This window comes from Homalodisca vitripennis, unplaced genomic scaffold (genome assembly GCF_021130785.1).
Source record: "Homalodisca vitripennis isolate AUS2020 unplaced genomic scaffold, UT_GWSS_2.1 ScUCBcl_6094;HRSCAF=13147, whole genome shotgun sequence".
In the NCBI taxonomy this organism is placed as follows: Eukaryota; Metazoa; Arthropoda; class Insecta; order Hemiptera; family Cicadellidae; genus Homalodisca; species Homalodisca vitripennis.
Window position 1 is genome coordinate 3,187 of NW_025782219.1, and position 27,229 is coordinate 30,415.

Genomic DNA, 27,229 nt, shown 5'->3' on the forward strand with positions numbered 1-27,229 from the left:
GTACCAACAGAGAGGAGGCTACTCTAGCTTGGATGACCTGGATTGATGCTACGACTCAGTCAGCCTCACATTCTGGATTCTCTTTCACAAATTCCCTTCTGTGATCTGTCCATAGGTAACAGTACAGGACGTCATTTAATGGTTAACTGTATTATCATTAAGTTACCTGGCTAGGAAGTGGGTAAACAATATATCAGCATGGATAAATAAATTGCAGTAGAGAGTTAATAGTTTGGATAGTTAATAGCTCAATGTTTATAGTTTATTATTTAAAATGATAACAGGACTGGTAATTTTCTATTATTATAAATTACACAAATTGAAACATTACGCTTGAAGAACTGATACCATCTTCTTCTTCCTAAGGTGTAAAAATCTAAGACATTAGTTTAAGCATATGCCACAATATCTAAGAATCCAATTACAGATATCTTATGTGCATATAGTCACAATTTACTTCATTAAATTGAATTTTATAGTAATGTTTGTATAGTATCCATAATACACTTTACACTGTCGTTGCTGTCTACTAGTACACTATTATCTCTCAAAATGCTTGGTATTTCCAATGTCATTTGAAACTGAGATCTTTACATATTTTCCTTCTTTAGTCACATCGGTCAAGTCTTTATTACTACCAAAAAATATTTTATTTTTATTTATATAAATAAAATTGCAGATAAATTATTTATTAGCTCAATTAAGTAAGCTGCACTGACTTAAATTTTATGTTTTTTTACATCAATGTGACCGTGTGTGACCATGTATTTATAGCTAGCATCAATGCGTAAGTCAATAAATTATATTATTTATGTTATTTCACTCAATATATTCAATAAATTACTTAAATAGCATTCTAATTACGACATAGACTGTTTCTCTCTAATACCACTAATTACATAATTTGCATGTCTCTTTTCATCCAAGTAAGTATGCCAGGTAACACAGTTAATAAATAACAGAATAATTGGCTGTTGTGGCACAATATTACTTTTTATGAAAACAGTTTTAAATATAATAGTACTTCATAATGCACGTATTCAACAAAGTAGTAGCGGAGTTTAGACATTGCATGAATTGAATATTCAAAGAAACAACTGCAAATTAATTGTCACCAATCTTTGTCAATTGTGTTATTCGTTACAGTCTATATTTGTCAACGCCAGCATGTCTGCTGGTTCTATATGCGGATGTTAGGATGATTGGCGGCAAACAGACGATTGCTAGATTTATTTTATCCATACATCGTACTTAGTGTAGTTATACATAGATTCTCTATAAATGATTCATACATTTTACATTAATGGGATAGTTTCTTAAAGCTCATTTTATAAGCTATCAATTCTATTATTTAAAAACAGAAGGTAGAGGATATCACTTGTAGTTTTAAAAATATATTCATTTTCCTGAATCCCTGCAATTCCTTTGAAGTAGCGTTGTATACTTAGGCTTGTTTTTTGCCAAAATGTTTGAAGTTGTACCAAACGGACGTTGTGTACCAGCAAAATCGTCGTCTTGTGCCAACAGTTCATGCACCTCAGACCTGTCACCCACAATGCTGGACTGCAGTCTGCACTACAGTAGCGCTGTGTTGGTAATTGTTTTAATTTTTCTGAATTGAATACATGTATTCTCCAAACATCACAGAAAGGAAAGTTATTGGGTTACTTGAAAGACACATAAAAAATAAAGAGCTTAAAATAGGTGGTAGCAATAAATCGTCACAGAATTTCTCGTATATTGCTAGCAAACAAATTTGCTTGACTATTGCAACTTCGTGGCATTTTTTGCAAATATAACTGGTGATGATTAACAGTGCCTATTGCACTCTGTGTAAGGGCTATTTAATACAATATTACAATTGTTTATTTGGTTTCAAAATGGACTAGAGTATAGGAAATTTTTGACTGGGATAAAAAGGAAAACATCAGGAATTTAAAGAGGTTTTGAATGCTTCTTTTATATATATATATATATATATATATATACATTGTGTGTGTGTGCGTGTACGCACGCATTTGCACGTGCTCACGCATGCACTACATTACGTTAACTTTTATATCCTACATAAAATTTATGTAAAAATGGATTAACATAAAATTGTTTTTGTGCCTTATTAATTGTTCTTACAGTCTTTAAAATCTTTCATGATTAGTTATCCAAACTCCTCCATTCCCAATTTAGTTCAAATAATTGGCTTTATACAGTATATATTTTAGTGATTGTAAACTAGATACATAACTTTTAATGTATCTATAAAATTAGAATTTAATTTATTGCAAATAACAAAATAATGTTTTCTTACATGTTGCGTAAGTAATAAATTCCTGCAATGATAATATGCCTACACACAAACAACACCTACCATCACATTGAGCATTATTCTCGAGCGGAAAGATTCCTACCAAAGTAACCTGAACATGCAGCAATCTATTATGAAAGAGGGTATGCCTGCTTACTCTGAAAAATGAATGTGTTTAAATTTATATTTATAAGTGATGTGTCACAGTCAGATCTAGAATTCACTGAATCTTCCGCAAATATTCAGATTCGAGAATTGATTGACAGGATTCAACAATCGAATTGGTGGAGATCTCTTGCATAATTAATTATTGGCTGATTGACAACACAACATAATACTGATCGTTAAAACATGTTTTTACCGTACAGAATTGAATTTTCCTAATTAAACCTAATCAACAAATTATCGTGGTTTTGTAAATAATATTTCACTTGCAGTTTCTATTTTCTGTTTATGTTTGTGCAACATGTCTGCTACATGTAATATTGTGCGGATATCTAATTGTTGTTCACCTCACAATTTTTGCATTTCTAGAAATATTTTCTCTATAAAATATGAGGGCTATACAGGTCTTCATTGCTGGAAACAGGTGGTAGTCGCTAGGTGCAGGGTCCGGACTGTAAGGCCGATGTGAAAATACCTCCCTCTTAAAAACATACAGGACTTTTCGAGTCCAATTAGCTGTATGTGGTTAAGATTTTTAGTACCCATCTTGCACAAAATGTATGGTAACCTAACTTCAGCATAACAATTTCATGTAAAAATCTCCTTGAAATTTGAGGAAAATAAGTGAAAGTTCTGTTATTGTGAATCGGTGGTCTTCTTTAACCTTCTCATTGACTTAGAAATAATTTCATCTGTTGCAATGCTTGGTTGTCCACTTTATTCGTCATCATGCATATAATTCGGCCAATTTTATAACTAGTGCAACATTGATGCACTCCACCTTCAGTAATCATATCATTCCCATAAACTTCACAGACTTGGCGATAAATCTCAATTGGTTTATTGTGGTTAGCCAACAAAAACCGTATTACCGACCGCACTTGACAACTCGCGGGATTTTCAATTGTGTCACACATTTAACTGTTATTGTAAAACAACAAAGAGTGACAGTAATCTCTCACTAGCACGGCTGGATAGCCACTGAACGGATAAATGCCCTTGACATCAAAATGGCCGTGATAGGGACTCCCCTAACAGCTACAGAGCGAAATGCTATCTACTTTCTGAATACCTCTTGTATAAATTATATTTATATATTAATAAATTTGTTCATGTCTAGGGTTGGTTTTAAATTTGTCAAACATTTTAGTTTGTTAAAAGTTATACAAATTTGTGCCCATGAGAGTCTTCAATGTTGAATGTCAATTTGCATTAGTGGTGATTTTGTTTAAATTATACTTAGGTTAAAAAAAGCTATTAGGATTCGAAATTCAAGAATCAGTTTTACAAGATTCAAAATTAGATTTGAGATTAAAAAATTATGGATTCATCACTAAATTTACTATGCTTTTGTTGATAGAAAATTTGTCACCGACAAAGAGCTTACTATTCTTTTTCATGTTTCAGGTGATAAATTGGCTATTCTATCTTGTCTCATCAACCAGATTCTCACCTTCTCTGCAGTTCGGGATGTTATCGACGAAAGAATGGATAAAATCAGACAGGGCAAGGTAGAACTGCGTAGCCTGCATGCCAATGACAAAAGAAGAGAACAAGAGGCCTATCAAAAGTAAGTCACCCGAGATGACTAATCACGTTGTATTAATTAAGATGGTGTATATTGGAAAAACCTGGAAAGTTATCTATGCTTTACCAATGCAACCCTCTTACATGTATGTAAAAGTCAATTTCTGTTAATGGAAACACATTTTTTTAATGGAAATGATTAATGTGTTCTGCACCAAGTCTTTTACATGACCTAACAGTTTTTACACCTCTTGACACACACACACACACACACACACACACACACACACACACACACACACACGCTGTACACTTAGCTCATCTTAGTCGTTTTATTGAAAATGTTTTACATATTTTTTAATACATTTTGAACATTGATACTGGTATTAGAATATATTTAAATACACTTATAAATTTAATTTTTATTGTTTATCAATAATTGAAACCCAGTTATAATGTTGAACCTCTCCCCCTCCCCCCAACCACACAACCCACACCACCGTTATAAATAGGAATCTTAATCAGCAAATTTGGAAGTTTCATTTAGTGTTTTATCCCTTAAACCACTGTTTTAGGCATTTTAGGTTTGTGTATAAATGGCATTTAACATTTGACATTTTTAAATTGTTTATATAGTATTGATTTCTTACTACATTTTTTATCTAGCCATATATTCAGGCATAATTTAATACCCACATTAATCTTTGTATGTAATATTATTTTTTTATATTAATTATTTAAAAAGTTATATAATAATATAAAATCTGTTTTTCTGACATATCCTGCAAATACAATAAACCTTCCTTTCCACTCGGCATAAGGTTAAATACAGTGTTACAGTTGTATATTTGGTTTGAAAATGAACTAGAGAATCTGAAATTTTCAACATGGAGAACTGGAGAAACCCCATGTATTTAAAAGGACTTTATGAGTCACCACCCTGTTATAGTACACATACAATTAAAAGACAAACAAGATTTGTTTCAAGACAGGATATTTGAATAAAAGTATAATCACAACATAATATATATGATAGAAATATAAATCATATGAGACATGTATATGACAAAAACAAGACACATATGAGACTTTAATTATAAGGTTCAGCTAATGAGTTGACCATATTTTATCCAAATTATTTTAAATGTTCAGTATCTGCTCACAATTATATTTACCTTTTAGATACAGTGTTATCAATACAAAAAGTAATAAATAAAATATGTGTTGTAACTCTAAACTAAAAAAATAAATCAAACAGAATAAAATTATAAATAAAAATGTGAATGTATTTTATCTAGAACTGAACCTTTTTATTTCTTAAAGCCAATTTGATGAGCTTAGAATAAAAATCGGTTTGAAGTAAATATTATTATTCATAGGAAAATTACACATTTTGAAGTAAAACACTCCAAAAAAGACAAATTTAACTGTATAGTTTTGGGTATAACACAAGATCTGAACAATTCAGAAAATTTTGTTTTACTTTTGTGAATATCTAAAGGGTTAACTATATGTCTAGATGGAAATATTCATCAGTAATCAATTCAAGTCTGTAAATCTTACATTTAAGTTTTCTCTGTGGTCAGTCCAATTCAACTTGTGTGTTGATTTTTATGTTTGACCATGAATAAAACGTAACCATGATAAAAACGTTTTTTGTTATTTTTTTAGTGATTGATTATGTGATGTTCAGTTATCCTATTCACATAATATTTTGTGTGCTGGCTTGATTTAATAAGTGAATTGATAACCAGAATGTTATAATTATAACCATAATTCAATTCTGTGACTGGGTAACATTCATGTTCTTTTTCTCATGTAGTAACTATTTGGATTGGTGATAAGTAAGTAAAAAAAGTAATTACCTAATTTCATAAAATTGTATAAAATATACTGTCCACAGAATTTATTTTTAATATCACAAATTTTAAACTCAAATTAAATATTTTGTATCCATGAGTTTTTTTTAGTATCTTTTAAAGAAAATAGACAACTGAGAGACTACTGTTGCTCTACAGGTTAAAGGATGGTGAATGGACAGTGGAACAGCTAGAGAAAGAGAAGGAATTGCTGCATCGGAGGAAGCAAGATCAGAATCGGCGACTCAGAGAACTGAATGAGGAAAACCAAAGCAATCAGGTGTTACCATTGGGCCAAGATCGAGCTTACCGGAGGTTCTGGCTATTCACAGCAATACCAGGCCTGTTTGTAGAGCACGATGACCGACATGCTGGTACCTGCCTGCCCAAGTCAGTTTACTTACATGGGATATATCTCTTTTGTCTCTTAATGCATTTATTTGTAAATTTACCTAAGAAACCCAAAAACCATTTTATAGAAAATGTTGCTGTGCAATTGACAACAATTGTGTAGAGTTAAATTCTTGAGAAAAATGTCAATATAATATTTGAAACAAAAAATTGTTGGATTTGTGTGACTCAAAATTCAAAATTTATTAATCTCGCTCAAAAAGTATATTAATTATAATAAAATCATTTTTAATAACGTTGAAAAGCCTGCACTTTATTGCACATCCAAAATTATGTTACAGCTGCTAAATGGTTTATTGTATGTTGTATTCTTTATTTCAAATTTTATGTTTATTGATTTTTATTGTTATAACAGTATTTAGTATTTGTTTTGCATAGATCACTTAAGAGCTTTGTGTTTTGAATGGTTAGATATAGATTTTATCATTGTTAAAAATAAATTGACGGAATTATCCAGCTGAAGAGCGATTTACTTGCGTTTAATTTTATGCTAACCAGTATTCTTTTCTTCTAATTTTAATTAACATAAAGAAAACACAATGTTTCTGTAAACCTTAAGAACATGACCAAAATGTTACTATCATTTACAATAGTTTTGTTGCTTTTTTAAGGGGAACACCAGCTTTGGATTTGGGACTGTTGAATGGTGAAGATCCAGAAATGTATGTGAAGAGGTTGTTCGAACAGGGGAGCAACAAGGAGAACTTGTTGAAATCACCAACAAAGACACCGATAACACCAACTAAAACTCCTTCCAAGGCTTCTCTGCCAAAGACACCAACCAAAGGAGCCAGTCCGAGCAAGGTGGCGGAAGATAAGATCCGTAGACCTCTGACTTGTTGGGCAGACTCTTTGTGTCCTGTACACTCGGACCAGGGCGAGCGGGTGTGTTGGGCGTTCTATCAGGATGAGGCTGCGGTTGATGAGCTCATAGCCAAGCTCAACAAGCGTGGCATGCGTGAACATGCTTTGCAAGCGACACTGGAGGACGAGAGAGAGAGGATTGTACAGAGCATCACCAAGTGCCCCATATCCAGGCTCAACACGAATCTGGTACTTAGTCATTGTACCGTACAACTTTCTATACTACATTATATGTCTTGTTACATAAGTACAAAACGTACACTTGAATTAGACATAAAATCATTTAACCCATTGGAGACTGAGATTTTAACGCTATTGTGACAACCCAGGACTGAGTTTTTTTTTGTTTTAAAAAACGTTTAATAGTTTTTTTCAGTTATGGTGGTATAACTTACCTGTAAAAAGTTTTTTGTTGTGGAATTCATGTGTGGTATATATTTACAAATAATTACAAATACATTTTTACTTTTTTTAGTATTTATTTACTGTATGAAAAATTTCAAAACAGTTCTCCAAATGTAAAGGAACTTTACATTTTTTACATTGGTAAATTGTTTCTGATCGCCTTCCGTGATCATAACACACTTTACATCTTTTGGATGGTCTAGCTTTGTTTGTTGGAGGAATTTTTTCAATGAAATGTCCCCATTGTTTACATTGTAGCCTCATTGGTTGGTCTAGTGAAGGCCTCCCTCCTGTAGGCCTATCAGGAAGCTGAACTGTTTGATAGTAACTGGTCAACAATGTTTAGCCTAAATTCTGAAAGATGAATTTTCTTTTTAGTGACCAAGTTGTGTACAATACTAGCATTACATAATGCAATATCAAAAAGGTAAAAAAATATTTTTTTGTACCCTTTGGCACTCCTACGCATTACTGGAAAGGAGGAAAGTTTTTGGTCCTGCTTGTCTACCCCACACATATACTTGTTGTAATCTACAACAACATTTGGTTTGAGGCTTACTACTGGATTTTGTTTTCTACTTTCTCGCTGAGAAGTTACTTCTTGGAAATCTGGTCTCTCGTGGTATGTTGAAAGCATTGTCACATCCTTCCTATCTTTCCATTTCAGACACAACATGTTATTACTTGAGCGAAATGTTATTTTCTCCTTTCTTCAGTTTTTCTTTTTTTATTTTCCTTGGGAACATTTTTTTCTATTGGCTCTCAATGTACCAATGCAATAAGTATCTCTGTTTAGGAGCTCCAAAAAAAAGGTTTGGCGATGAATACCAATTGTCCCATAAACATAAGTCGGACCTTCACCAACTAAGTCTTCTGTCATTGTCAAAACAACTTGTTCACTAAACTAGCATTGTAGTGTCATTGGTAATTTCCTTCCCAGTGTATATCTTGAAATTGTAGCAGTACCCTGTTACAGAATCACATACCTTATAAATCTTAATTCCAAACCTAGCCCTTTTTTGAAGGGTTGAATTGGATGTAGGCTAACCTTCCTCGGAAGGACAGCAAACTTTCGTCAATACAACAAAACTTTCCAGTTTGAATACCCTTTTGAATGATGACAAAAGTAATTCAACAACTGGTCGGATTTTCCTTAGTTTGTCAGTTTGCAGAAGTGAAGTGAGGATGAAAAGTGTAAGTATCTAGAAATAGATTTGAATCTGTCGCGTGACATAACCTCACTATAGATAGGACAATGAATTATTTGTCTGCGAGACCAATAGTCAGTTACTTTTTGTTTTGGGTTTTGTGACATCAAAACAACAAGGCTAAAGTAAGCCTTCATTTCATCCTTGGTTTACATCAGACCAATTATTATTAGGCCTAACAATCACCTCCACCAAGAATTTTCTCCCTAGCATACTTGTTAGTTTCACTTACAACTTTATCCCAGAACTCATTGGTTAGAAATTGATTCAATACATCTAGCTCTGTACAATCAGCATTCAATTGCCTGGAAACAATTGGATTTATACCTGAATTTCCAGTAAAGTTGATTTGCCTTACTGTGTTTGTGTCATTTGTCCAGGTCCAAGTTTGGAGGTTAGGCCTATTGTCATTGTCGTCATCGTCATCACTACTATCACTTCGCCCGGTCATTGTCACTGATTTCATCATTATCGTCATTGATATTCACAGTTTCGCCATCTAAATCACCACTATCACTATCACTTTCATTCAGTTCACATTATCCACATACGCAGATAACTCCGACGAACGGAGAGAAAACACTTCATCGCGAGACGCCATGTTGCTCGACTGATCGCTGTTCTATTGCAAACAGTTACGGTATTCAGGTTTATGTTCGGTTTTTTTGCATTCAGTTTCTTGTATTCGGATGTTAGATACCGAATAATACGATTTCAACTATCGATCGCTTGTTGGTGAACGGGAATAACCATACAAATAACCATAACCATAACCATACGGATGACGGACACTGTCCGTCATCCGTCTTTACGCGCTGTATACATGATGACGGGCAATATACGTCATCCGTCGCCCAATGGGTTAAATTACAGTTAAAAAATCTTAAGTGTACTTCAACAGATGTCTAAATTGTCTTGTTATTTTATTTGAATTGGTAAGTAGACATAAATTACCATATCTGGTGACAGATATTGAATAAACAGTGGTTACAAAGAAATACATTGGTTGTTTAAAAGGTAAACATTGTGTAATAGTTACTAAGGTGTTTGTCATAAAATCCCTTCACTACCGTATATGGTGGCAGATACAGGATAAACAATAGTCTGGCAGTAGCAGATACAGGATAAACAGTAGTCTGGCAGAAATCTGTTACTTTATAGGTTTACGTTGGGTAATAGTGAAGTGTTGTTGATATAACCCCTTCACTACTATATCTAATGTGATTCTCCTCTTAGTTTGTGGAGCCATTATGACATGTTCTCCAGGCTAGATTGGTGGTTTATGACTTGCATCCTTTCCCTCAGCTCGCTCAACTCTTAATGGTCCTTACTGTATTCCCATTTAGCTCATCAGGCAACTATGAGTGGCTCACTGTATTGTGCAGTTCTAAAATTCAATCCATTTCCAAGAGTGGCTTGAAAGTGCTGCAATTTTTTGGCCAAATATGGAACTAAATTAATATTTCACTATTTACAGCACGCACCATACCAAATATTGTTTTTGAGTTTTTTTTATCTTGAGTGCCACTAGTTGCTGTAGTGTATCATCAATTTAGTACTAATGCATTTGGTGGAGCCAAATATCAATATATGAAAGTGAGTTTATATTCCATTAATATTAAAACCTAATTGAGACTAATTCTATTTTTATATTATAAATAAAAATACCTTTAATAATAGGTAAAACCATAACTGAAATTTCATAATTCTTTTATGAGAAAATAAATAACCAATCAAAAAAGTTTGGAGGTTAAAGCTAATAATTTTTTAAGTGTTTGTGAATTGCATTGAAATCTCAGTACATGGTAAAGTGGAGACACAGAATCCAGCTGCTACTATCCATGGCTTGCCGAACGTAGAGGACAACTACTTGTAATTTCTCCTGAACTGAGTGAGATATCAGTATTGGCCACACTTAGTGGTCTGACGAGTGCAAAGGTTAAATTTCTAATTTCATCCTCTTATTTGACAGTTATGAATTAAAATTTATCCATTAATTTATAGATGGCCTCTAGAAACTTAAGTAAAGTATGATAATGTATAACTCTTGGTTTTGTGTGAATCTTTCAGTGTCCAACATTAGAAACTCGCAAAAGTTCAAGAAACAATCCTCGGTATGATAATGCCAATCTAAATTTCCCTCCTGGTACTCCGTCAGAAGAAATCCTGGAGTCTGTTCTGAGAGATCTGATATTGGAAACAGAAGAGAAGATCAATGACGGATGTTTAGGTTCACTTAAGGTTGGTACTCTTTTAACCTTAATTTATATCTTAATTTTTATAAATGTATAAATATTTCACTTAACCCTTTTAATGCCAGACATTTTTTCAGTGACCATGCGAAAAATGCCAACCTGTTTTCAAAAAGTACATGCGAAGAATGCCAGACCCTTTTTCCATAATTTGACAACTATTTTTTAAAAATGTATAAATTTTTTATTTATTGAAGGAAATTATCCATTGAGGTGTTGTTTTTTATGTCATAATGTGGAGTGTTTAAAACAAATGATTATTACAATTTTTACAAATTTATATAATTTATATTTGTAAAAAACAAAAAATTAAAAAAAAACTAAAACTAAAAAAATTTTAGTTTAAACATATAAAGGTACCTTTATTATTAGCCTTAACTAAAAATAAGTTACTGGCAATTGTACTATATTTAATTGTTAACACACACACCAAATTTGAAGAACTTGCCTTGAAAAATAGTGAAGTTACAGCATTTTATCGAAAACCTTGTAAAGTCCACATTTTACAGTAAAATTTAGTAAGACATATTTTGATCAGTTTCATTCAAAATCACTTTAGCCCAATGTATAAAATTGTTTGTTGAAATAACAAAGAAAGTAGTTTACATAAAATTAAAATTAATTATTTACAATATTTTAGGGTACATAATTTAAAATTTTTTAACACTTGTGTTTGCCGAAGCACAAAGTATGAATCCCCCTCTTTTACTCATGGTCAAACCTATTTACAATAATCACAAAACTAATAATAATATAAGCAAACTGAAATAAACAAAAGAAAAGCACGAATAATTCCCATTAAAACATAACCTAGCAACAACGTATTACCACAGCAACCAGACGCTCACTGAATGATTGGACGTAAATGAGGTTGAAAACAGCTGATAACGTCATCACATGTTGAGTTTGTATCAATAATAGTAGTGTCTAGATACAGTATGCAAAGTTTAGTGGCATTTGGTCAATAAATAAAACTACAATATAACAAAAACCGGACGAGTGCCCCCAGTGCACGTCGGCATTTTTCGTAAAACCTAATGACGTGCGCTCGCGGCGCACCTCAGCATTTCTCGAATAAACAGTGACGTGCGCTCGCGGCGCACGTCAGCATTAAAAGGGTTAACGGTTTCTCATATGTAGCGATGACTGCCACTTTTTTTTTTTCTTTCTCCATGAAAATTTATTTAGCGAAACAATCTGCTGGGAGAATTATCCAAATAACACCGATATGTCATTATTATTCATGAAATTTGCCTATTCCGAATTCTTGTGGATCTGAAGAGTATTGGGTTCCAATTAGTTGAGATTAGACTCTACTGTATGATCCATTTTATATATTTTTATTTTAGTGCTTTGTACCAATTTCTGAAATATTTGTCACCCAATATAAGACACATGTATAGGCATGCTGACTAACATAAATTTCACATTTCTTATAATTTTACTTTTCATTTGATAAAATTGGTGTCATCATTTATTAGTTTGGATTTTGAATGTTCGATCCAGTTGTAGCTGCACTAATTCCTATTTTGTATGTTATGTGCTTACAAGTTTCCTAATCTCTTAACATCTAACAACTGTTTAGTTTTGGTTTAAAATTATTTTTCATTCAATCAAATATTCACCTAAATAATATATGCCATTTCATAGTAAGTGGCATTTTTCAATTGTGCATTTATTGTTTTGCCTTTAGGTAAACATGTTTATTAACATTATCTTTGTAGTATCACTAGATAAAGGAATACAACATTTTCCACTATATAATTTTTTATTTTGTGCAAGGCCTTTCTGAATCAAAGATTCCATCATCAGGCACTTCACAAATTATCAAATGTTTACATTTTTGTAATAATAATTAATTTTATAGTAACATATGGTAAACAATTTGGATGTACGGTTAGCCAGTATAAAATATTTAATCAGAATTAAATTTTAATTTTTTAATAAATTATGATGAGAGTAAAACTGAATTTTGAATTGGTCCGTCTTCGTTATTGATAAGTTTTTCTTGATTTATGTTAATGTAAAATGTTTCCCAAGCTTTTAAGTGTATTGTGTTTGTAACTTCTTTTAATAATCGTAAATTTTTATTAGAGATTGTGTGTCCAGATTCAATACAGTGATTCGCCACAGCAGATTTTTCATTTCTTCCATATTTTATATGTGCAAAGTGTTCTTTGAATCGTGTCTTAATGTTCCTTTTAGTTTGGCCAATGTACAATTTATCACAGTCGTTGCATTTAATTTAATAAATTCCTGATTTGTTTTCGAATGTGGTTTTGTCCTTGGGATTTCCTAATATTTGTGATAATTTGTTGTTTGTTTTATAAGTGATAGATTTTTTTGTATGCTTTTTAAAGATTTTCTGCAATTGATTTGAAATGTTACTGTATGTTGTACAGATGAATTCTTGTTTATTATCTTGAAGTGGTAGTAATGTTGTTCTAGATTTTCTTAATTTTCTTTTGATTGATTTTTGAAGTATGTTGTCAATAAGTTGTGTGGTGTAACCGTTAAAAATAGCAATATCTTTTATGTAGTTTAACTCTTTGTTGTAGTTATCGATAGATAGTGGAGTATTCAAAAGTCTGTAAATCATTGAGTTGAAACTAGCTCTTTTTTGTTGAGGTGGATGGTTAGATTCGTTGACAATAAATCTATTTATATGCGTCGGTTTCCTGTAAATGTCAAATTCAAATTTTGATTGGTTTCTAATTACTAAAACATCTAAAAATGGTATACTATTGTTTTGCTCAATTTCGTATGTAAATTTAATGGTGGGGTAAAATGAATTTAGGGTAGAGATAAAGTTTTGTAGGTTTTCATTTTTATTAAATATTGCGAAGATATCATCAACATATCTTATCCACTTTCTTGGAAAATATTTCATTTTTGTTTTAGCGGTAGTTTCAAAATAACTCATAAATATATTTGCAATGAAGCATGAAAGAGGATTTCCCATTGCTGTACCATCAATTTGAGTGTAGTATGATTCTTTAAATTGAAAAGTATTATGATTCATACACAGGTTTATTAACATAGAATATTCATCAACTATTTCTTTTTGTAAATGTATGGAAGACAACCAATTCAATATTATTTCCATTGTGTCTCTAATTGGAACATTAGGATACAGTGAAACTACGTCAAAGGATATTAGATATTCGTCTTCTTCTATAATAGTGTCTTTAATTGATTGTATGAAATCATATCTATTCTTGACCGAAAATGAAGGAAGAGGTTTTAAATTTTGAAGTGTTCTTGATAACCATTGTGATAAGAAATAGGTTGGAGAGTTTATGTTTGACACTATGGGACGCATTCCATTTCCAGGTTTGTGTATTTTTGGAAGACAATATAATTTTGGAATTGTAGGATTGGGAACTGTAAGTTTTCTGTATAATTGGTGGTCGATTAAATTTTTGCAGTTTTTTAAGGTCTCCGAAACAGATTTATTGAACTTTAGTATAGGGTTTTTTAAACATTTGCTGTATTGTCCATTATTTAAAATTGTTTCTACTCTTTCAAAATATTCATCTTTGTCCATAATAACAATAGTATTACTTTTGTCGGCTTTCAAATAAAATACATCCTTTTGTTTTAAACTCTTTATAGTGTAACTGTGTTTATTGAGTATTGTATAGGAAGATTTTGCTTCATTTATACTTTTAGAAACAGTAGAATAATATATATCAGATCTAATTGCAGTTTTCTTACTCTCATCTAAATTTTGAATGTTACTTTCTACATCTATTATCATATTTTCGTTATCATTCTTACTTTTTAGATTAAAATGTAAACCTTTATTTAAAAGATTCATTTCTTCTTTGGAGAAGCATTCTGATGACAAGTTACATACCAGTTGTTGATCTTCAAAAAGCGATTTGTTTTCTTCATAAAGAAGTGGTTCATTGCCATTCTTAAGTGATTTAAATTTGTTTTCCAATTTTTGTTGTTTCTTTTTATATTTAAACTCAATACTTTCAAGAATATTAAAGTATTTTTGGTACTTTGGGATTATACCGACCACACCCAGACATGAATCGTTATTTAACATTTTGCTTCTACTGATTACTAGATTAGCGTAGAAGACTATTTCGTCAGTATAAAACAGGAATTGTCTTATCGCAAACCCCTCCCCATCCTCAGACAGAGGTCAAAGTCGAGCGTCTAGTAGATAACGTGATTGCAGAGCCTCGCCGCCCGTTCAGCTGGTGCATCGCTTTGTTGTACTTTCGTGTTTTACCTCTACATTTCTCCAAACACAAAAATTTAACAAAAACAAACATTTACCAAACTAAACTCTTTATTAAAAAAACACTCAAAACTTGTTTTTATTCTTGATTACATTCCGCCACCCAAAATGCGAGTGCCTCCGGCCATCAGCGCGGGCTTCGACAGCACCTTCGGTGCTGCCCCGCGCTGATGTCGACGAAAGAAAAACATCCCTCGAGATAGTACCTATCAGTAAAATATCAAATTCTAGAGGGGCTAATCAGAAATATAAATTGAATTGAAATGGAAAGGCAATTATGTACCGTGCAAATCACGTGATGCTGCGCGGCCTGCCGTAATCAGGATTCTCGAGAAAGATAAGATAACAGCGACAACAATACCGATCACAATACCTGGAAATGCTTGTAAGTTTGTAATTTTGTAATTGAAGAGTTGTTTTTTCGTTCTATCATGTTTGTTTCTATAAATTTCTATTTTTGTGTTCTTCATACTGGTGTGGTCGGTATAATCCCAAAGTACCGTATTTTTCTTGAAAAACCTCATGATAAATAGTTGATAAATGTTTAGTTATTTCCAAGTGTAATTCTAAGGCCTGTAACGATAAGTTTTCTTGCTTAGAGTAAAGATTTTTTATTTCAAGATTAAGCCAATTTAATTTTGAATTATATAAGACTTTATCTGTAGTTTTATTTTTGATTGTTATGTTAACTTTAATAAATTTTGGAAAAACTTTGTTTCTCTTACATTTTCTTAAAAACTGAATGTCTAAATCTAATAACCTTACTTTTTGTTTGTATTTGTGAAGTCTGTTTAGCTCACTGGGCTTGAGTGCCATGTTGAATGTAGAATTGGCCAAACTAAAAAGGAACATTAAGAAACGATTCAAAGAACACTTTGCACATATAAAATATGGAAGAAATGAAAAATCTGCTGTGGCGAATCACTGTATTGAATCTGGACACACAATTTCTAATAAAAATTTACGATTATTAAAAGAAGTTACAAACACAATACACTTAAATGCTTGGGAAACATTTTACATTAACATAAATCAAGAAAAACTTATCAATAACGAAGACGGACCAATTCAAAATTCAGTTTTACTTTCATCACAATTTATTAAAAAATTAAAATTTAATTCTGATTAAATATTTTATATTGGCTAACCGTACATCCAAATTGTTTACCATATGTTACTATAAAATTAATTATTATTACAAAAATGTAAACATTTGATAATTTGTGAAGTGCCTGATGATGGAATCTTTGATTCAGAAAGGCCTTGCACAAAATAAAAAATTATATATTGGAAAATGTTTTATTCCTTTATCTAGTAATACTACAATTACTCGTTTTTCCAATTCTACAACATTATCTTTGTTTTCATAACGATATTAAATCCGATTTTGTCTAAGTAGATTAAGTTTTTTTACTTCTATCTGTAGTATATTATAATGGAACATTTATTTGTTATTTATCTTTTAAAACAAGTTGTATGAATTAGATGTTAGAACTTATATAAGTAACTCTGTGATGTCTCTGTTAGGTACATGACAGAAAAGCCTGGAGAGAGGCTATTGCTAACAGCTCATATGATCAGCAGTGTGAGAAACTTGTTTGGGGAGGAAGTAGTAGAAACAATGTAAGTAAATATATGTTTTAATACCCCAAGTTTGGTACAAATTACATTTACAGTAACAATGAGTGGATGCATATTTGTCATTGAAAATTACCTGACCTGTATGCACTTTGACAGTTATAATGATTTAGTTTCAGTAAGTGCTGTATGAATAGTAGATAACAGTATACATATTTTATCTTATATAAACTAATAATAGATACTATCCAAAGTAAAATAATTAATCTGAATTTGAATACTATGAAATGTTGTATTTAGCTACTTGTATTAAGTATTAATTAGCTACTTTTAATTAGTATTAAAAGATAAGACACTAAAATTTAGTTTAGTGTTCACCATTTAGTGATGTGAAACATTTTCTATTTATAACATAGTTTTAAACTTTGCCCCTATGTTATAAGTGGAGCCTCTAATTTATGATCAGCAGCTAATCTGTGGGCCCTTAAGAAAGATAACTTGTAGGAAAACAGTAAAACTCACCTAAATGGAGCATTGAAAATTTACACATTTAACCCTTTAAGCATCATGAAAAATTAGACCTGATCTTTGATAAAGTTACATTTTTTTTTAAATTTCAAATGTGTAAAGTTAAATTTATTTTTGTTTCTGTATGTCAAAATAGAGTTATTTAACAGTAAATAAAATTTGTTTAGCCCTTTTTGGATTTCCTAGGCTAATTTTTAACATTTGAGAATATTGTAGAATAGCAGTGTAGTTGTCACTAATATTTTTATCATTTATTCAGTAAGTATGGGAATGAAACACAGTTTTATAGATAAACATATACTATATTACAAACCAATAAAATTAGAAAAATACAAAAGTAGACAAAGAGTGTTTATTTGGTGGCGGGCTGTCACAACTGACATTCCGCGCGTCTCCCGCAAGCCACTGTTATCGCGTGGACTTTGAACCTTCTTATCGCTCGGCAACCTGTAGAACAGCCTTGCAGGGCTTGAATTATGTTTCTTGCTTTCTGATAACATCCTTATGACCGTAGTAAAATATTAAAAAGTTTGGGGTTGACCAAGTAATTGCTCAGAATTACCAAATCTTCAAATTCCGAATCGTCTGGATTCGCCATTGCACACGAATAATGGTAAAAAACACTAAATAAATACTGGAAACTGCTGTATATAATATGAATAATTTACTTTAAAAAGAATAGGACACAATAGAAAATTAGCGATAACCGAAATACATATGCGTGTACCGGACGCTTCTCACTAACTAACTGGCTAGATGCCTTGACGGGAGCTCCCGTCAATGACTTTGTGAAAGGCGCGGGGCCACGCCCGCTAGACAGTGTTTGGCCAATTAGAAGCAGCTGCCATTCCCATTGTAACAGAATTCGAGGCAGGGCAACCCGTCTGTATGTCGCATGACTACTAGAACCATCTAGCAGCAAAATATTCAACTAACATAGCAGTAAGAAAATAAAGAATGCAAAAACGCGGATCCACGGCAATAACGTTTTGAGCTTGTAGTGGCCCTCCGCGGATCCGCGTCAATAACGCTGGAAAGGTTAATACATACAGTGAACACTAATGTTTTTTTATTACTAATAGCTTTCTTAGAGCAGGTGGAAAAAGAAAATTAAAGTGTAGGTTGATTATGAATGCACTGTTCTCCAACTGTGATACATCAACACATGAGATGTCAGTTGTGGCTGCACAATAATCTCATAATATATTCTGCTATTGATTTATTTGATCTTACCTGCTGTCAGAAAGCAAGAAATAATAGAATTCTTTTCAGTCGGTTCTAGCTTAAATCTAAGTGAGAAATGATTTTGTGTAACAGTCCCAAGGGGAGACGAGCAGCGACATTGGAGGGGAGGAGGAAGGTCAGAGTCGGCCAGGCACCCCAAGCTCTGACACCAGTTTCAGAGACTTGCAGCTGGATGCAAGTATAGAGCAGAAGACCAAGGTGCGAGACCTTGCAAGTGCAATCCTGCAGCTGGAACAGAGTATAGACCTCAAGTACCTCAAAAGGCCTTTAGGAAAAGGTTGGTGGATATTTGATGTCTGAAATGTTATACTTTATAATGTAACTTTTATATATACGAGGATGGTTTGATGATAAGTCTGGTAAAAATAGAATAAAATATTGTTTTATAGGTGAAAATTCACTTTATTCCTCGATATAGTCTCCTTGCAAGGCTATACACTTGGTCCAACGAGTTTCCAATTTTTCCAACCCATCGGCAAAGTAGGCTTTGTCAAACTCTGCAAAATAGTCTGTCACAGGGGCGGACACTTTCTTATTCAATGAAAATTTCTTCTCACCAAGCCAAATTTTTAAGTCTGGGAATAAGAAGAAGACTAGGTGCCAAGTCTGGTGAATAGGGTGGTGAGGAACCAATTCAAATCCCAAGTCGAGCACTTTTGCCATTGTGATAGTTACTGCATGGACTGGAGCTTTGTCTTGGAGGTTTTATCATTTGTTAACTTTAAATTTTCATAAAATTGTTATGTAGATAAGAATGAGTTCTATTATTTGGCATGTACATCCACTGAATGGCTAAGTATCATTGAAGGTTATCACTCAGTAGGCTGGCATAATTTCTCTTTAGTCTGCCAGAGTGATGTAAAATTTCTGTATGATCACCTTGTCTGTCTAGCTCTCTGCAGTACATCTAAAGAATAAGATAAGTTGTAGGTTTGAAATTTTGCATGCAACGTCAGTGAAGTCTGTTACATGACACGTGGTGTAGCTTACTCCTACCTTGTTGGTAGGTATATTGTAAATTCATGCTTATGTTCTATATTTTGGCATTTTTGTAAACTTTTCATACATTTAAATAATATAGTCAAAAACATACATAACATGTTTTATTCTTTGAAGTTGGAGTGACCAAATAGATTTTTTATGTATAAAATAGTTTTAATATTGTTAATTTGAATAAATAGCTTTGTGTTAGAAATAACTGCAATTCAAGGTTGAAGATGTGTATATTTGTACAACAACAATAGTTTGTGTAGGAAGGAAATGATTTTCACATCTTGGTTAATGGGAAGTTTTCACTTTGTAGAAGAGAAGAAGGAGAACAATGAGAAGGGACAGAAGGCTGCTCAAGTTGCCCGGGAGAGGTGGGAAGCCTCACTGATGACCAGCACCAGCCTCTCGCAGCTCTTTCTACATATCTCCACACTAGGTGAAACTCTACGTGTATAAAACCTCAAGATAACTATGTCAAGCAAAAAGCTTGGCTGGTCATTCATTGGTGGTGATTCCAAACTTACCTTACCATGTTAAATTCTATGGAGAAGGGCTTCTAAGATTAACCCTGGAACTGGCAAACGCCGAATATAGGGCGTTTTAATATGTCTTTTATTTCTCAATATTACGTACTTAAAACACGATCAAAGAGTATCGGTATTGATACTAATCGAAGGCTCAATTTATGTAAATAATACACCAATAAATAATTTTACCGTATCGTTACACGTCCGTACGTTTTATAATCTCTGAACTGTTTGTTTACATTCTCCCGCGTACCATGTTAGTTGCACGTGCAGCGATGAGTCAGCTGGTTCATTCGGCTATTGTTATTTAGTCAGCTGCATGGTGTTCCTTCTGGTTTATTGTTTGTTTGAGTTTGTTGTAATGATGGTTGTGTATATGACACAATAATAGTAAGTTTTTTGTGCGTGTTTACGTAATGGATCGTAATTTCCGCGATTGTTCAAGTGACATTCGAGAACTAGTTTTACATGAAATAAGCAACGATGAGAATTCCGATTTAGACATTCAATCAGAACATAATTAAAAAAATATATAATAAAAAATAGAAAATTAATATGAACTAATAGTTGCAAGATTGTACAAATCCAAGTGAGCTTTGAAGTTCTTACTTTTGTTGGTAAGTAGCACTTTCGAATGTCAGTGTATGAATTTTGTATCGTTAAACACATGTAAAAATAAATACAGGCTCTGTATAATAAGTAACCGGACTGAGCCTGCCCCGCTCCGTCAAAGCGTCTGCTAACCGGTATCTGGTGCTGTAGTGGTGGTGGGGGGTCTAGTGAAAGGGAACCGGGCTGCAGCAGTTGCTCCAAGCACTTGGAGAGTTAGTATCGAGCGAGAGCGGAGTGCATGTTCAGTTACCCCGTCGGAGTGAAAATGGAGAGTACGATCGAGCAACGTTTTAGCATTAAATTTTGTGTCAAACTCAAGAAAACGGCCACGGAAACTCTTCAAATGATTCAAGAGGCTTACGGTGAGGATGCTCTGTCCAGAACTCAGGTGTTTCAGTGGCACAAAAATTTCCGGGAGGGCCGCGATGACGTCCATGACAAACAGCACGTCGGTCCTCCATCAACGAGTCACATGGACACAAATGTGCAAAAAGTGCGTGATGTGTTGAACAGTGATCGTCGTCTGAGCATTCGGGCTATCGCAGATGAGGTCGGAATTGATAAGATGACCGTTTAAAACATTATTAAGAACGATCTGGGCATGAGGAAGATCTGCGCGAAGCTGGTACCCAAACACCTGACTGATGAGCAAAAGAAGCGTCGTGTTGCTGTCGCTTCTGAAATCCTTGATCGACTGCAAACCGAACCAGAGTTTTTCAACCACATTATTACAGGAGACGAGACGTGGGTTTTTTAATACAATCCTGAGACGAAGCGGCAGAGTTCGGAGTGGCACACACCGGCGTCACCACGACCGAAAAAAGCGCGCATGAGAAAACGTTCAACGTGCTACGACGAGGGCTCTAGACAAGATCGAGGTTGCCGACTTCCAGGGAGCGTTCAGGGATTGGAAAATACGGTATCAGCATGTTATCGACTCCAATGGGGACTACTTTGAAGATTCCTAAAGAAAAATTGTACATATTTTGCCAATAAAAAATTTCCTGAAGTCAGTCCGGTTACTTATTATACAGACCCTGTACCTTATAAACTATGTGTTGTTTTATTTTTCCTCAGAATAAAATGCTCTTTCTTTTTTTATATTTTGGATTTTGCATATCACTAACAACAACAATTTTACAAATCAAAAACTTTGAACTAACTTTTCATTTTTCTAAAAAAAAATTTGTTCATGAAGAGATAGAGTAAGGATATTTTTTTGTTTTAATTATATTATGTGAAAAATGTTCCTTGAACAATGCTGAATAAAAAAATATATAATATGACAAAGGTACTTGATAGTAAACATGTAATAATAAAATAAATATAAGGCAATGTATGAAGTACTAAAATCACTCCGCCACTGAGAGAAATATGACCACCAATTCCAGGGTTAATAACTGTGATTTCACTATTTTCTCAAATATGTTTGATAATGTTGGTAAGAGACTGAGAAGTTTATACCTTGCTATTTTATCTCTGTACTGTCTCCATTTTTGAAAATTACAATAATTTTTAACAGCATTAATTCATTTAGAAGTTTCCAGGAGACAAATTTATTAGTTGAGTTAGTAATTTAAATACAAAAGTTTAAAGTTTTTTTATTAAAAGTATTGGAAAATATGTCATAACAGCATCTAAAATCAATACAGCCAAAAAAAATCCCAAAATTGACCCTTTATCAAAATATTTTGTCTCATAATATATAGGTGTAATTAAACATGATACAGTAAATTCATATTTTATGTGGGATATCCAATTACTTACTAAAATATAATAATTTTGTTTAGTATGACATTTTAATTTTGTCTATTAAAACTAATTTTGTATGATGATTAATGGATATTTGGTCATCCTAATGGCTAATGAAAGAATAAGAGAGAGAAGAATTCATTTACAGTGGCAATAATTTTGTGGTTTTTTAACTATGGCTGTGACGAACCATCCATTTAAGTAATTAAGCATATTTCAGTGCTTGACAATGGTACTAAATGCATTGTCAATAATATTGCATTTTCTAAGTCATAATATAAAATTTGCATACAAACAAAATAAAAAATTTTTAGTTGCTTTTATAGTTATTGTTCATACAAAATGTTGACAAAGATAAAGATAAAAATTAGTTGTATTTGTTTAGTGAAATTAATGTCTGTACCACTGTGCATTGCATCTATGTGCAGACAGTAGTATCACGTGGGGCCGCTCGATTCTTAAAGCGTCGTGTCGTCTGTGCCGTCGCCGCGGAGACCCAGAGAAGATGTTGTTGTGTGATGGCTGCAACAAGGGCCACCACATGTACTGCCTGAAGCCCAAGCTGACCAGTGTGCCACAGGGCAACTGGTACTGCCCCAAGTGTAAACCACGTGAGAAGACCTCACCAGTCAAGAAGTCCCGCAGGATATTTACAGAGGATAGTGACGAAGATGAGGAGAAAGAGAACGATACGTAAGTAGTAAATTTTCAGACTCAATAAGACGTATGTTGCCATGGTTACTGAAAAATCAAATATTCTATATTTACAATTGATCAATGATCCCACTATTGTTCACTTGTATATTTAAGTGCACTGGTTACTTAAGTAAATTGATAAGGGGAAAAAAGCAAAGTAGAGAATAGGCTGATTACAACAAGTGTCAAAAATGGTTTAATTTCCTTTTTCTATATGCTTTTATATTTCTTTATTTTCTATATCTTGTTATAAATTAGCAGACACTGACTATTTGATCATCCTGTATATAATACAACTGTGATTTGAACAGTATCATATACATATAGAGCAATATGTAAATTATGTATAAATATACAATTGGTACTGAAATTATAAACAAAGTACAGAATTCTTGTACCTGTTAGATCATCAACACAATCTTTAGACAGACAAACTCTGTGGTCATTTTATAATCGTTCCAACAGGATTGCTTCGATTAAGTGCATTAAATCTAGAAGTAATTTGATGGAACATTGTTTTTGTGCTGTTATTAAATATGTGGATGTAACAATAGTAGGTTTTAGATCTTTTCATACTGTATTTGGTATCAGTAGAAGAATGTTAGTACTGTAGGGTTTTTGTTGTTTTTATTAAAAAAATAGTCATAAAATAAACATTATAATGAAGGAACCTCTACCAAAAACAGTGATGCATTCTAGGGGAAAGAACCTACCAGTTGGCCAATGCAAGGTGTGCAAAACTAAGGGTCCTGTTATAATCTGTGAGACATGCGATTCTGGATACCACTTCGACTGTATCGTCCCCGTGTTACGCAAGATCCCCACAGGGAATTGGTACTGCCAGAAGTGTAGACGGGGATCGACTGCATCTACCACCACCAAGAAAGGTTACAAAAGATCAAAATAAGTGCACAGCATGGTAGTTAGTGGAATGAAATTCTCAAATTTAAAATTGTGCTGTGAATGTTTTCTATAAACTTTACATTGCTTGTTGCATCGTTTTTCCTTGTATTTGTTATTGTATTTTTATACTTTGTTTTAAGATAATATTATATTTTGTTGAATAAAATTATTTATTATATCTCTCATGCATTAATGATTTCTTATATTTCGTTTGGATAAGTTGGTGGTAAAGGTAAATATTTTAGTTAAACAACTATACAAGTATTTTTATTTTGTGTTTGTTTAACAATAGTAATAGCTTTTGTTTGCTTTGTGATTTCTGGCTGATCTATCTTATTAATGAAGTAATTTTTCTGTTACTATATATTTTTATATTCTTGATTGAAAATCCTGTCCTGCACATTTTGTTTTTAATTTCTCTATCTGTTCACGTTTTCTTTTTAGACTTCAGTTGGAAATTAAATTTAATAAGTGCTGTTTTATATGCCTGAACCTCAAATACTACTCAGTGGTTATTAAAGGAACTGTGTTGTGTTGTTTTCCAACAATAAAACAATAATTTATCAGTTTACATATTATTTTTCAATCAGGATCTGTAACCAAATATTCATTATAAATGTTGTTTTAGTCCTTGATTTTTTGACTTAAGGAAGCCTTTAACACCTTGTTATTTTATGCCATTGCCAAGTTTAACAAAGTTCTGTTTTTTTTTAAATCAGGTATTCCTTAACCCGTATATTCAACACTAGTAAATATTTTATAATTATTTCAAACACATATTTAAAGCTAGAAATTGTGCGTTTTAAAAAGTACATTATTGAAGAGTGAAAAGAAATCAAGTGTTCAGGATTAAATGTCTATGTGTTGTAAAAATGGCAGTAATGTATGTTCAAATAATAAACTTTCTATTATAACATTTGAGAACAACAGTTTTTATATATATATATATATATATATATATATATGAGTTTACAACGATTAGGGAAACGTAACCACGGTCATGGTCGTTTTATCTAAACTAGAGCAGTTGATGATTGTTGAATCCCATTACAATCAGTGCTATAACCTACGGATGAAATGACGATTCAAGCATCAGTATTATTTTCATTGCTTAACTGAAAATTCAAGCTATCTTTCAACAGCTGTCATTTCTGAGCTGGTTGTCCATGTGAGATCATGTTTTTGCCATTGTACTTTACTAATAAAGACCTTTAATTTGATGTGCTTACATTTAAAATTTTCTTTTGACTCCTTGTGGGCCATACTCCTGAAGAAGTAAGCAAGTTAACACTGGATATGTGTTACATTATATTTTATTGTCCAGTAAGTCTGTACCAAGTTTTATAGCACTATCTTAAATCGATTCAAACATATTTAACCATCCCGGGACTTTTTGGACACCTTGTTGTAGACCATCTGGTTGCAGTCTCCTGTAGTAGAACCGTTTGACATAGAGTGATGCAATAAATAGTAACCCTAATAAATCTCGTACTGTGAATGTCCAAAAATTGTTTTTTTTTTTCACATTTTAAGTACAGAGTGTGTCCAAAATTAGGGTCACAGGTTCGAATTTCGAAAATTTCCAATAGCATGTGGCACATCATTTTAAAGGCCTTTGAAATCTGAACAATTTGGTACAAGATTTAGAAAATATCTTAGTTTTGTCCAAATGGCAGAGATGTTTTGGACATTTTTTGAGCTTTTTCTTTCTCACGAGGTCATTTTGTATTTGCAAGTGTCAATTTTTTATGTTTCAAAAAGCACAATATAAGCTTTTGAACGATATATCGTTTGACCGTTTTTGAAAGTTTTTCATACAGCACCCAAATTTTTAATTTTAAAAATCTTTTCAGCCCATCCCGATATATTTAAAATGAGAACATAGGTCATGTGGCATATCAAATTAAAGGTAATTAAAAATGAAAGATTTTTCAAATTTAAAATTCTTTTATCTCTTTCCAGTTTAAAAGTCATTTCAAAAAAGGATTTTAATACAATTCATTATTCTTAGTAATTATAAAAAACAATTATGAGATTACAATCAAATTTAGTGAATTATGTATGATAACCGTGTAGTGTACTATAAAAATGCAATTGATAATAAATCACTACTCTAAAATAAGCTCAGAAGTCCTATAACAGGATAGAGAGGTTCGTATTTACACAAAATCCATTACAGAGTTTTTAAATATCTCTGTACAAACCTTAAAACAGATGATCAACAATGATACTTATATTACGATAACATGTTTTTTTAATGTATGTAATAGTTTGATTAAGTCATTGCCGACTGTAGCTTTTTGGTCATTGACTTATTTGTTAATTTGCTTAACTTAATTATGAAGATTTTATTGAGTATATTTAGAAGTGCAAGTGTTAAGTTGAATATTTTCATTTTGTACTATTAGTCCACTTGTGATACATAAGGCACATACATTTGGTTTGGAAATGAATTTTAAAATGTTGAAGCTTTTGATATTCTAATGGTTTTAGAAGAATGTTTTCAGAACTGTTACAGATGCTGCTCGCTTGTACACAGAGCATCCCTCACGGAAACATTCCAAGTCACGATTATCAGAAATCGATAAAGATAGAAAATAATATTGATGTTAAGACAAACTATCAAAGCAAATTACCAACAAGCTACAGTTATCAATAACTTATTAAAATTCTTGCACAAATTAAAAGCATTTGTTATGTAATATAAGTTTCATTGTTGATCAGTTTTTGTAAGGTTTGTGCAAAGACATTTAAAAACGCTGTAATGGATTTTGTGTAAATACCAACATTTTTATCCTGATTATAGGACTTCTGAGTATACCATTTCTTTAGGTAATATTTAGATTAGTCCAAAAATAAAAGTTTATGCACCTAAGTTAATGATTAAATGACTGATGTCATCATGTAGATCTATTTATTATAGATATGTCTATCATTACAACTTCTAATCATAAATAAGAAACAAATAACAGTTCTTCTTCTAACTCTGTGTACCATAAGAGGTGGTGTGTAGTGCATGGTGGGTCTGGTGTTTAGATGAAACGAGTCCCTCGTCTGATGGCGAGCGAGCCAGCAGACGACGCAGCTCCAAGGCTGCAACTGCCAAGATATCTCAGTTTGCTAAGCAACTGCGGACAAACACATGGGAAG

The 27,229-nt window shown here is 32.6% G+C and overlaps 1 protein-coding gene across 1 annotated transcript; it reads left to right on the forward strand.

Annotated features, from left to right (window-relative positions):
- LOC124373659 (bromodomain adjacent to zinc finger domain protein 1A-like) lies at positions 1 to 27,229 on the forward strand (the record flags this gene model as incomplete). Its single annotated transcript, XM_046832011.1, is given in 12 exon segments — positions 1 to 32; positions 35 to 115; positions 3,875 to 4,037; positions 6,013 to 6,243; positions 6,876 to 7,317; positions 10,812 to 10,982; positions 16,776 to 16,871; positions 18,672 to 18,876; positions 19,903 to 20,025; positions 22,909 to 23,173; positions 23,876 to 24,063; positions 27,116 to 27,229. Coding segments are annotated over 12 exon segments (2,111 nt in total), but the record flags the coding sequence as incomplete, so codon positions are not given.